Source organism: Haemaphysalis longicornis, unplaced genomic scaffold (assembly GCF_048455015.1).
Source record: "Haemaphysalis longicornis isolate Haplotype H1 unplaced genomic scaffold, Haemaphysalis longicornis Haplotype H1 scaffold_4, whole genome shotgun sequence".
Lineage (NCBI taxonomy): Eukaryota > Metazoa > Arthropoda > Arachnida > Ixodida > Ixodidae > Haemaphysalis > Haemaphysalis longicornis.
In genome coordinates this window covers 64,510,102-64,523,246 of record NW_027526361.1, presented here as the reverse complement: position 1 = coordinate 64,523,246, position 13,145 = coordinate 64,510,102, and the positions used below count along the sequence as shown (strand labels likewise).

Genomic DNA, 13,145 nt, shown 5'->3' with positions numbered 1-13,145 from the left:
GAAAAAGTTTTTTTTTTCATTTTTTCGGAAAGCCTATGATACCCTGATCTTACAGAAAAAATAAAAAGCTGGTAATCCAAGTATTTACAGATTTATAGACATTTTGACGAACCGGAATTTCCGTTTCCTTACCCGCGCGGTCGTCATATCCTATGTCCACTGAAGCTTCGTCTTTTTCATATCGTCGAGCCTCGCGAAATCTCAACAATGCTGGTGTCTATCGCAAGAGGCATCCTTGAACAACCCTCAGCCTGAAAACTAGCAGCTTTGGTTTTGTTGCTAAGGCGCTAGAGGATATTATGTGTTGTGTCGTCAAATGACGACGCCAGGGCCGAAAGGGTTAATGACCTTGTTCAATGTCGCATTTCTACTTTTTTTGCCTCAATGTAATGCTGTTACAACGTTTAACGAGTCTGTAAGTATAATGCATTGTTGTGTATTTATTTGTGTTATGTGTACCACGGTTATTAAAAGAGCATGTGCCTCTGCCATCAATATACTTGTGTTCTTGTTTAGCGTTCTTGTGCTAGAAAAGTGGCGACCATGTGCCGCACATGACACAGCAGTAGCAGACTTTGAGGCATCAGTATAAAAAGCAGCTAGTGTATGGGTACTTGTATTGTAAGTGTAGAAAGTGTTGTAGAATGAGTTCCTTGGGTGCATGACGTTTGTCAATTTCCTTGTATGATATGTAACAGGTGACAGGGAGCAGATTCCAAGGTGCAATAAACTCGGTGATGTTTGTTTTGTAGTTGTCGGCCAGCGTGACACCAAGGTGATCTGCCTTTATTCTCACTCGAAACGAAAAAGGCAGAGATAGTGACCGACGGCTAAAAATCAACGTTTCAGGTGATGTCTTTTGAATAATAGCATTGAACGGATGATTCCTTATCGACGTCACCCTCACGCAGTACAAAAGCGCCATGTATGTGCCTTGGTGCTCTAAGCATCACTGGTCGGTTTCAACATAAAGGCTTTCTATACGGCTTGTCCGGAAAGCCCCAGGCGCAAGGTGGAGCCCTAAATGCAACACTGGGTCGAGCATTTTAAAGCTGTTTTTGAAGCAGAACCACAAACCACACTGCCGTAGTGTATTCGCGATCACACTACCTATTGAAAAGACGGAGCAGGAATGTCTTATCTCCACTATAGTATTGGTTGGATAGTGTTTTAATAACATTGAGAGTTTTAGTATATTTAATTTTGAGTTGTTTAATGTGGCGGATAAATGTGAGTCTTTCGACCAGCAGCATACCCATAAACTTGTGTTCATTTGTGACGAAGATCACTACATTATTAATTCGAACTTCAGGGTAAGGCGGACTCCACGCTAGCTATAAAGCAAAACACATGTGCTCTCTTCAGGATGAATATTGGAAACATTTTTATCGGCCTACTTCTCTTACTTTTCAAGTTTATTAGCATCCAACTGTAACTGGCGCTCGCAGATTGAGGCATTACAAAACTTATAGCAGATTTCAATATCATCAACGTAAATTGAGTAGAAAATTGCGGGTGGCAGTGCCTTTTGGAGTGACTTCATTTTGACAATGAACAGTGTACAACTCAGTACTCCACCCTGCGCGACCCCGTTTCCTTGAATGTGTGTTCTAGAAAGTGATGCTCCGACCTGACGTGAAAAGTTCGCTCAGACAGGTAGCTTTCTATAGTGTTGAGCATGTTTCGAGATACACCGTAAGCTTTGAGAGGACGCAGAATGCCATAGCGTCATGCAGTATCGTACACCTTCTCCAAGTCAAAGAAAATAGATATAAAGTGCTGCCTGTGGACAAAAGCATCTTTAACGTACGATACTAAGGCCACATTCACGTCGGTCGTGGGTCTTCCTTAGCGAAAACTTGCCTGGCAGCTGCCTATAATGCCATGGTATTCTAAAACGTGCATGACCTTTCTATTGACCACCTTCTCGAACAGTTCAGTTAAACAACTGGTAAGTGCCATTGGCCGATAGCTAGAAGGAGAAGAAGCATCTTTTCCTTGTTTTACAAACGGTACCATAACTGCCTCTTTCCAAACCCGTGAAAATGTCCTGCACTCCGTATCTTACAGTAGTCTGAAAATTAACTATGCTTGTTTTATTAGAATGTTAGCAGATTGTTCTTTAGTTCTGACCTTAATAAGCATGTCACCAGATGCAAGTTTCTTTGCGTCATAGTTTTTTCCAACCACCCCTTCAATGAACTTGGCGATTAGGAACACAGATTTCGAAGTTATAGGGTTGGCTTTGTTAACAGTCTGCATGATTAGGAAGCGAAGAAAGTTGTCATGGTTGTTGAAAACAAGGTTGGGTAGGGGTTTAAAGATTGCTGCTGTACGGGCCCTTTTCGAGGCCCGATCATTTGAAAGAGGGGTTTAGATAATACCATGCGCCATAGTATATATAAAGCAGGGAACGAGGGTACTTTCTTGTTTGACTTTACCCTGATGGTCGAAGAGGTCCCGGAGCTCCCTTCCTTGTAGACAAACGGGGAGCGCCTCCGCCGGAGCATGACCACGGCTCCGACGGCCACCGTTTGTGGTTTCTACCCTTCAACTGAAAACTCATTACCACGGTTGGTTACAGCGTGAGTGTGGGGTTCGGGGTCCCCGAGGTCGACAATAGCGCCACCAAGACTACTCAAGGTGCCCCACGAGGGGCGTAAATGGAGGTAATTGGTCAGACACAGTTTAATAAACCCGAAACATTTGGCTGTAAAGAAGTGTCAGTAGACAGGCGGAATAAGCATGCTACGAATTAGTCGACAATTCACTGAATTTCTGCAGATTTTGTTGTTATTGTACACACAATTTTACAGGCCTGGATGCATTACTTGCAATCTTAGGTTTGTCTGTTCAATTGGGCCAATGCTTAGGCGTTATTCCAACTGGAGTTTAAAAGCACTGCAGAGAACTATTGTGTGCTAGTAGGCACCTTAAAGCATGTTATCACCATGTGCTGTGAATACGCAACTTTCTTACCGATAACCGATCTCATCAAAGTATTTGTGCTCCAATGAACCGGGCCAACGCGAAAGTTTGACTTTTAGTAAGACGTTTGGACCACTCTGGACCTCTGGAGAACATTATCTGGACCAATTCCAAAGGCGATAAATGACAATCTACCAACTGTTATTCAAAAACAATACAAAACTGACTTATGACAACGTAAACATTAAGGTGGTAGGCAACCTTCAAATTGTGTTTTTTTTTCGCGAGATCAATTTTCAGGTTTTTTTTGCACTACCAAACATTCACATATATGGTGTAACAAAAAGTATCATCCTATCGTCATTAGTTTGCGAGTTACAGCAAGTTTTCTATACCCTATGCTCCTATAGGGAAACCGAAACCACATTTCCAACTGTGGTTTCGGTTTTGAAAAATCGCTTTCAAAAGTAAGTGTTGTTTCGTCTATATTAATGCTATTCAAAATACTTTATGCATTTTATTGTGATTGTTACACAAGAGGATGTCATTAAATACAACTTTGTGTTTAAAAGTTTTCGTAAATCTCTAAAAACAGCCACAAGGGGGACGCACGATGCTCGTCGGAATTTTTGTCATTTTGTTGTTTGCCTTCATGGAGGAAAAATAAGCTTAGGAGAGGCCCTGACGTCACACCCAGCACAGCCGGAAACGCCATTTTTGTAAGTCCAATGGCGGACTCTTTTTCACTCTCTCTCGGTGCACCTTCTCCGCCTCCTCCGTCCTGTATCGCCTCTCTTGTCGTCTGCATCTGCCAGCGCCGAGCCGGCGGAAATCAGCTGATAGGCAGGTAGAAGGCTGTTTTGCAGCGCGTGACCGTGTACCTAAACGCGAGGTTACACGGCCTTCAGTGTGGCCGCAGCAGTTTTGCGAAGCGGCTCGCTCTAACAATGCCGCAATGCTCGGTGCCAGGCTGCAAGTCGCGATCGGTACCCAAGGAATTGGGCGTCACTTTCCACCGGTGAATGCATCATTCCGCTGACTAGTATTGCTGTACATTGGTGTGCATTCATCCTTTGTTTGCAATCGCCGCCCTTTATAGGTTCCCAAGCGATGGAGAACGCCGCAAACAGTGGGTGAACTCCGTGCAGCTACCGGACTGTAAAGTGCCCAAGTTTTCGTTGCATTTTCACTGGCAATCCCAGAGATGACTAGTCAATTAAACGGCCGTTCTATATATATAGGTAAGCAGCACTTCATGCAGATTTCAAGCTAAAAAATTGTGGAATGTTTTTACCGTTGTTCGCGTGCCTTCGATAGAATTTTTTGCGAAGGAGTAGGAGGAGGAGGCGAAACGTTTTATCAAGCAAAAAAAAAAAAAAGAAGAGGGTGGGTGCCGTCAATAAACTTTTTTTTGCCAAGTTTCAACTTGTCTCAGTGTCAATAAATTCAAGGTGATATGAGCTGAAAACGTTCACACACTAACCTCGCAGTCTGAAGCGTTGAAAAGCGAAATCCAGAGCGAGACCACAAAAAAGATACAGATTCCAGATCCAGAACTCTTCCAGTCAACAGACGGACACCTACCAAGGTAATAGTACGATGGAATTATATCAACCTGGAATCTACCTTGTAACAATTGCAAAGGCACTGCCGCGCATCGCGGGCCTAGCAAACTACATGCAGCGGCGATAACCAAGAAATTCAGTTGCGAATCGTTCGGTAGCAAGTCGCCTACGCACTTGTTCAGCGTAGTCGCCTACGCACTGCACTGAACTTCCCGAAAATCTACTTGACGGGTGTCCACGCGTACGACGGGACGGCGCGTTCAGGATATCTGCACTTCAATAGGCGCGTCGTGATCGCGACCGGAGCAAAAGCTTGACGCGGTACAAGGTGCACTTGCAAGTAGAAATTAAATGACATATTCACATCGGCGCAGCTGTCGCAACTCTCAGCATCTTTTTCGAGTTCCGCAAGACCACAGAGCAGTAAAGCGAAGCAGCAATCTTCGCAATCGGACGACAAGGCAGGCGCAGCCTTTCCTCCATGACTGGCGGACGGCGGGCGGGCCGTTGCTAGGACGCCGTTGCTAACGCTACTTCCAATGGCCGCCGAAAACACGTAACTTCCTCCACACTTTTGCCAATGAGCGGGGATAGCTGGGGGCCTCTCCTAAGCTTTTTTTCCCCCATGTTTGCCTTGGTCAGCGTCAGGGTGCGCCAGGCTTCGTTCTGCATTTGTTCCACGTGTCAACGCTACTAGGGCTGTATCCTTAGGCCACCTGGACCATATTACGACCAGCATGGGTAAGTGCAGAACACAGAAGACGAGGAAGCGCAAGTTTGCTGGAAATCGCTACACGACGACGAGGCTGCCTACTGACACAGACGCGGGTATTTCGGCGACCGCGAAGAAGCTTGGGGACATAACCAAGGCGTACAAGGCTCCGCTAGAGAATTCTACGCTCCAAGGGAACAGGATAATGGACATTGGTATTCTTTCTTCAGTGTTTTCATCGCTGGCATGTTCCGAATGCATGAACACAACACTGAAGCTCGAGGAACGCTCTCACCAAGGGATATGCTCGGCTTGTGCGGTCGTGTGTACCGACTGTGGGTTCGAGCGCCCATTTCATACGTCGAGAAAGGTTGGTCGTGGCAATGAGAACAATTTATGTCTGGTTTACGCGATGCGCCAGTTAGGAAAAGGGCACGCCGGTGCGAAAACTTTTTCCAAAGTGATGAACATGCCTGCTCCTCCACGTCACTCCGCCTACGACAAATTGTCATCTCGGCTTTCTGCAGCGGCAGGAGAAGTGGCGTCGAGGTCGATGACTGATGCTGCTGTGGAAGTTCGTCGTGTTGTGGGGAGTGCCGAGTGTGGTGTTTCAGGTGATGGCACATGGCAGAAGCGTGGCCATTCATCTTTGAACGGTTGTGTGTCTGTGATTGATGTTGACACGGAAAAGGTTATTGATGTTGAGGCCCTTTCTAGCTCGTGTAAGTCTTGTAAAACCAAAAGCAAGTTGAGGCAAGATAGTGCTTCGTACCAGGAATGGAACGCAAACCACACTTCCTGTCAAGCAAGCCATGAAGGAAGTGCTGGCAGTATGGAGACGGTTGGTCTATACCGAATATTTGAAAGGTCGAAAGCCAAAAGGGATTTGAAGTACCTGCAGTACTACGGCGGTAGTGATTCCAAGAGCTATGCCGCTTTGAAAGACATGTATGGAAAGGACAGTGTGCAGAAACTAGAATGCATTGGGCATGTCCAGAAGCGTGTTGGCTGCCGCCTCAGAAAACTGAAGACGATAGTGCGTGGACTCGGTGGTAAGGGAAAGCTCACTGATGCCCTCATTGACCACCTGCAAAACTACTATGGCATCGCCATAAGGGCTAATGTGGGGAACCTTTCTGCAATGAAAAAGGCTACCCTTGCCAGTCTTTTTCATTGCAGCTCTACCGACAAGCAGCCGAGACATGGCCTGTGTCCACTTGGACCGAAAAGCTGGTGCGGATACCAAAGGGTCGAAGCACTCGGCCAAGGGAAATATGTACACAAAGGAGGACTTCCAAATGATGTTCTCAACAAAGTTAAAACTGTCTACAGTGATCTGTGTTCTGATGAACTTCTAATGAAGTGCCTGCATGGAAAGACGCAAAATGCTAATGAGTGTTTCAATGGTCTAATATGGCAGCGGGCACCCAAAGAGGTCTACGTAAGCTTGCCTACAGTAATGTTTGCCTTGCATGATGCTGTGGCACACTTTAATAATGGCAGTGTAAGCACCCTAGATATCCTGAGGCAATCTGGCATAGAACCAGGGTACTACACGACGAAAGCTTGCATCGCCAGGGATCACGAGCGCATGCAGAATGCTAAACGCAAGTCAGCGGATGGGACAAAACAGGCCAGGAAGAAAAGACGAGCAGCCACCCGAACAAAAGGAGACTGTAATGCTTCCGCAGAAGGGCCCAGCTATGAATATGGTGCATCTTAGGCCTGCATGCGAAGATTGTGACACTTTTTGCAAGCTCGGAAGTCTTTGTTTACGTTTTTCTGAAAGTAACAATTTGCTCCAAATGATGCGACGCAAACTTTCATAACTTATTTCTCAGCGCATACTTTGAACTGAAATTTTGCACAATGATTTACAACATATATCTGTGCAGTGAACTAGAATAACAGAAATCCATAGAATATTTTTCAATTCACAGCTGAATCCTCAAACAGGTTAAGTCTAAATTGGCTCTTTTTCCCCGTTTTTTTTGGTTTTTTTAACATTACTTCCTTGATATTTACTGCATAATATTTAGTCTTGTTCACTGCATAGCTCCAGACATTAGTTACACAAATGTCAAATCTTTACTGAATAAAGCCACTCATTAGACACTTATCACAGCTGGCATGGCTAGCACTTTTAATGCAATTTTTGACAAAGATTACCTCCCAATAAATAAATATTCAATATTTTGCACTGTAAATGGCTGGGTAAGTTAAATAAGTCATGCTTGTTTTCAGGAAAACGTTATTTCAACGCTGGCTGCTCTTAAATTTTTTTTGTTTTTGAGTGGCCTACCACCGTAGCCTAATTCAGCTGATGTTACTAATGTCGCAAAGGGACGACTACCATCGCATATCATAAAATAATGACTGGTGGTTTTGTAGCGCCAACCACGGAATATGCTAAAAAACACAGTTGTGATTCCCAACTACATGAAAACTTACATAATGTTTGTCCAAAGCTATAATGTACTTCCGTTATAGAAAGCTGCCTGAAAAATTGACGTAAATCCGTGGTTATTTGACGTATTTTTCCACTGCACCGTCGGCTATTTTGGGGGCCATCCGACAACAACGAATGCAAATTTCTCAACACCCTGAGGCATACCATGCTGTCGTATTAAAAAGAAACTTTTTGGGCAGTACCGGAGAGCAAGGTTTCGTTTTCAGCGCATTGTGAGCCCTCGGGCGTGGCATAGTTGCACGGATTTGCTGCGAACAAAGGCCGTTCGCCCATGCCAAGCCAGCTGACTCGCCGATGCTAAAGCGTAGTTCTTGCAAGCCGCGGTCGTGGCGTGCCGCTCTCCCATAACGTTGTAATGGCGTGTTCAGGTTTTCTGACACGCTCATCACGCTATGCACACCTTCAGCGGCGACGCTGACCCTAATTTTCTCGTCGGGCGCTGCTAAAATCCGACTGCGCCAGCGGCGCTTAACCTCCATTTACCCAGAAAAGAATATACAAAAATGGAGTGACAAGGGTAGACGGTAATATATTTTACTTTCTCCAGGGTAGAAATTTCATCGCTAGAATGCAACTTCAGTGCATGGCAACGTCGAGATGAATCCATATTGAAAATTCCCGAGAAATAGCGAGGAGTGTTTTCAACTCATGTGCCCCTGTGGGAACGTGCCAGCTCTGTTCACCCGGAACCAGCTTTGAATTTTTTTATATCCTCATTATTTCGCTCGTTGCCTTTTTTATCATACATTGTGCTTAAGCGACCAGCGTTCGCCTACATGGCTTCACATGTTAGCTAGGGTGCTTTGCGTCCGCACTTATGTTTTTGTTATTAAAATTCGCCGTAAATTAGAGCAGCGAAACCTTGGTATAGTAGATGCGCACGATAAGTAAAAATTAAGGTTTCAAAACTTCATCATCGTGGACGTGATCATGAAACGTGTAAAGTCAAATCCTCTACCAAAATGTTAAGCGGGAAAATACAGGGACCCGTTTGCTGATGTTTTTATTATCTTCTGTTATTTTATCTCACTAAAGCTAGCACAGAATCCTTTGCACGCCCTTTTGTATAAATTTGTGGGAACGTTGACATTTTTTTTCTTTATCGGAATCTCTGAAGGCAGGAGCAAAAAGCGAGCGTCTGGCGGTACCACCCACAGTCCGACGTAGGACGACCGGGGATATATGTAAAGGAACTACTTTAGTGGAGACAACATAAATGAAAAGCATTTGTTTAAAATTTGTTCCGGCCGCTTTTCCTTTTGTGAAAATTGGCTTTGATTTGTCTACAAAATTCTGTGTACATTTGTGCCACATTCCTTTATACTTTACTCCAGCTAGCGCAGAGGTCAAATATATACTGCAATTGTTGTCCGCTTCAATAGCGTATGGGGCACTTTCATTATCATCGAATTATTGTCAAAAATTATCATCGACCTTCATCTCCTTATTCTGAATCCCACCCCTATTTGATCCTCCAGTCGAGGAGATCCTTGAAGGCGATTTTCGCCTGTAGAGGTATTGAAGAATCCTCCGCTCCCCCGAGGCGAGGAAACACATGGAGTGTAGGAAAGAATCCCAATGTGGCCAAATGGATTCTTACGTGTTTCGAAAGCGAAAGCCTAGCGATACTTAACATATTTACTGCTACATTGCATTTGTGTCTCTTTCTTCGCTTTCATTTCTCTATCTTGCTGCCTGATTGCTTCGACCGAATTCTTTTCGGCTACGCCATGTTTGAGGCATTCGCTTGCGTTGCTACGTCCCACGTTGCGAATTACGTCAGCAAAAAGGAGGGCACATGACACAGCTTCCCTATAATCAGAATTCTGCGCGGCTGCTGTGAATCCGCTCTACTCACGTGCTCTCACCATCAGGTGTCACCTGGTACGCACTGTCTTGCAACATTTACGTGTACAGGTCACAGTTTGGTGAAATTTGCGAAGCGGGCACACAATCCTCAAAGCTCCCGACTCCTAGCCAATCCCCCAAGTGGGCATGTGCCATGACGATAGGAACAACAACGCCGACACTAACATTTGTGATACTGTTTGCAACGTGCCAAGAAAGCGCAGATAATAAAGAAAAAGCGAAAATAGCGCAGTGCTAGTACATTCGGCTGCTAGTGTGGACACCGGAGTTGAGATTCCGTGGCAACACAAATGTGGTTTTTATTTACTCTTTACAGCGGTGGTCGTTTTATTCTACAGATGACGACGGTTTTTCGCATAAAGGGGCCCTTTCAGCTTTAGCCTTAATACAGGATGGTAATCTCAGGCAGTGTGTGGGCATATTTCACGCTAACCCGAGCACCTAAGAAATAAGGAGAAGTAGATGTAAAGGGTTGCCGCAAGGCTCTTTTCCTCAGAGAGGGAAAGAAAAAGTTATAAATATTAACGGAAGAGACAGATCAGAGGCACAGACAGACAGATCAGAGGCACAGATCGATAGATAGATAGACAGATCGACAGACAGATCGACAGACAGACAGACAGACAGACAGACAGACAGACAGACAGACAGACAGACGGACGGACGGACGGACGGACGGACGGACGGACGGACGGACGGACGGACGGACGGACGGACGGACGGACGGATGGATGGATGGATGGATGGATGGATGGATGGATGGATGGATGGATGGATGGATGGATGGATGGATGGATGGATGGATAGATAGATAGATAGATAGATAGATAGATAGATAGATAGATAGATAGAAAGAATATGGCATTTTCTTTTTACGCTTAAAAACCGGTAATACGAAATGTCTCTGCAGGGAAGACCCCATACCTTCGCTTCCACGTGTAGACGGACGAGAATCATCAGGGATGTGTGTAACGTCACCTGTTATTCGCAAAAGTCGCAAGCCTTCTTCAAACAATCGCACCCAGTTTCCATTCATCCGTAGTCAACTTCGCTCTCCCCGGCTCAAATGGCGTGCCTGCCGCGAATCGAGGATTCAATAGCTAATACCATTCACCATCGCTTTCGCCAAAAGAGTGCCCAGGTAGCGCACGTCTGCACTCATATTTGCTGTGAAGAATTTTGTATTTTCAAAAGCAGAGCTGTTTAAGCTTTTAGTCTTACCAGAAAAAAAATTCCCATAAAAATAATGAGCGCACAAGAGCGTCCGCCTCGTCAGGAGCTCTCGGCGTCATAAAGCTAAAGGGCTATAATATAAAATAAAAGCCCAACCCGTACCACATACGTATCACGGGTGGCTTCTTGCGCGTGGGCTTGCGCCACGTGAGGAGCTCGCAAAAAATGCAAGAAATACCGAGCGCCGAGAACACGTGAGCGTGCGCCTCGTGATGAGCGCCCTGCGTCGGCCAGCTGGACCTTCGAGAACACTCCCCCCAGTGTTCGTGGCGTGATTTTTCGCGTGCCGTTCTCGTCGCCAGTTCCCGTGCGTTTGCGCGTCAAATAGGTAGTACAGGACAGCTCGCGCTGCAGACACTGAGTTCGTGAAGCCGGTTGCTGCCAGTTCTAGTGCGCGCTAACGCGCTATAATTTGGGAGAGATGTGAAAGCCTGTGGGAAAAACGATCCGGGCCTGCCAGCGATAGAGAACCTTCAGCGGCAAGTTCGTAAATCTATGTGACGTGCACCAGCCGGGCCTCCGACGAAGAAAGAGGGGCCGCCAGCTCTGCTCTTTCTCCAGCCTTGCAACACTAGTGCAAGCTTCGCCATTATTTTCTGTCTTTTCTTTCGGGACGTTGCGCCCGAAAAAGTCACTCGAAAATTAAGCACTAAAGGAAATGCGGGTAGGCTAAGGAAGGTGGCGTGAGGTTTAGTTGCCGGCGGGTGCATACCGTTAACTTTGCCATCGCTACGAGGGGTAGGAGGGATCTGTGAGGATTAGGAGATTTAAAATTTAAATTGCACAATACGGCCTTGACCGGACAGGCCATATATGACACGGCGGGAAATTTGAACTGTTGCTTCTTGTGGGGCACGATACGCTTCTGTACCTTAGCGTTAGAACATCACGTTGCGATTGGCATGACCAATGTCACGTACTGGTTCCCTTTTCTTCGTACCAGAACCTACCTCCACCTGTGAAATGGCTGTCACTTCCTTGATGCTAAAAATTGCAACCTTTGAGTGGTGGTTTATTCACTGTTTACTAATAAATGCTGGCAGCTTTCTTACGCACCGGGAACTTCAAGCATTTAAGGCCTAGTTAACTGGAGACACAAAATCTTCTATGAACAACAAAGTTGAATCATGTTAGTATAAAGTAGGTAAGAGAGACCCCCTTGTTTGTTTATGTCGAGTTTCGAATGCGCCCTGAGATATCTGAGCGCGAAAGCTTAATGCTTACAGTCCCAATGGCATGTATTTATTTGTTAATTAACACCTTTACCCTGCTCCGCCTCTGTGTGTGTGTGTATTGGGTTATAAAGGCCGACAACAACCCCTGCACAGCATTTGGAAGCTATCTAAGGAATAGAACGCAGGTGAATTTCGGAACTATTGCTCGTTTCTGCATGTTTCTTTTTACTTCCGCCCTGCTTAGCGATAGTTGGCCGTAGACGGATTCATAAAACAGAAAAAAAAACATCCTGACGTCTTTCTTCAGCGTAGTCAGTGCCCTGAGTGAAGAGAAAGGACAAGAACGAGCCAGTATCAGTGATTTGTATTCGGCGTCGAGAGAACCCGTTGAATTGTTGTAGAATTTGAACCTGTTTTTCCAATATCGCATGCCCGGAACGGGGGAGACCGGCGTAAGATCAATAAGGCGGCTGGAATTTACTTATCGAGGGAGAGTTCCTACTGCCTTTTTTCGTCGTTTTGAGGCCTGCTTAGAGGAAAGAAGAACTAAAGACAAAGAGAAATAAGACGATTCTGTTAAAGAGAGACGAATCTGATGCCGGAATCAGGGATATGAACTGCCGTCGCTCGCTGTGATACCGGGATATCGGCTTAGGTTGTAGCGAAAAGCACAAGACCCCTCGGAGCAGTCGCAGGCGAGCAGGCAAGAGAGCGCCGGGGATCCGTGCAGGCTTGCTCGTGCGGTGGCGAAGCGGCGAGGGACCGCTTTATTTCCGAGAAACGCAAAGCGCCCGGAAAAGCGGATATTGAAAGGGGACCGGCGGGCGTCGTGTCGAGGGGTTTGTCTTTGTCGACGACAACGCCGTGGCCCGGGCGCCAGCAGCCCGCCAGCGCGCTCGGTGAATTGTAGGCGGCGCGACAAGCCATGGAAAAAGAGAAGAAACAACGTCCGCCCTTCGATCCGAGCAACGAAAGGCCCGTCAAACAATTCTCGCGCACGACTCGTCGACTGGTACGCAGGGTTAGGAAGTGCTTTCGTTTTGTCACCTTTCCTACTTTAGCTCGCTTATTTTTCTCCTTTTGCGCAAACACAGCGTCATTTCAATCTTTTTCTCCGAAGCTTTGCCGTTATTCGCACTCTACCTGTATTTCTGTAGCGCCTAACTGGTTCATTCTTAGGAGTTTTCCTTTCC

General features: G+C 46.0%; 1 protein-coding gene and 1 long non-coding RNA gene across 2 annotated transcripts in view; one reads left to right on the top strand and one right to left on the bottom strand.

Moving 5' to 3' along the window:
- The window catches only part of LOC144180381 (uncharacterized), a 362,631-nt gene that overhangs the window by 202,466 nt on the left and 147,020 nt on the right, over positions 1-13,145 (bottom strand). The window lies entirely within an intron of this gene.
- LOC144178676 (uncharacterized) lies at positions 5,231-6,928 on the top strand. The gene has a single exon (XM_077706682.1). It carries the CDS (start codon positions 5,231-5,233, stop codon positions 6,926-6,928), a length of 1,698 nt encoding a protein of 565 aa, XP_077562808.1.

What these genes read in the sequence shown, in the direction of transcription:
- LOC144178676 (XM_077706682.1), top strand. Translation starts at nt 5,231, where the DNA reads ATGGGTAAGTGCAGAACACAGAAGACGAGGAAGCGCAAGTTTGCTGGA.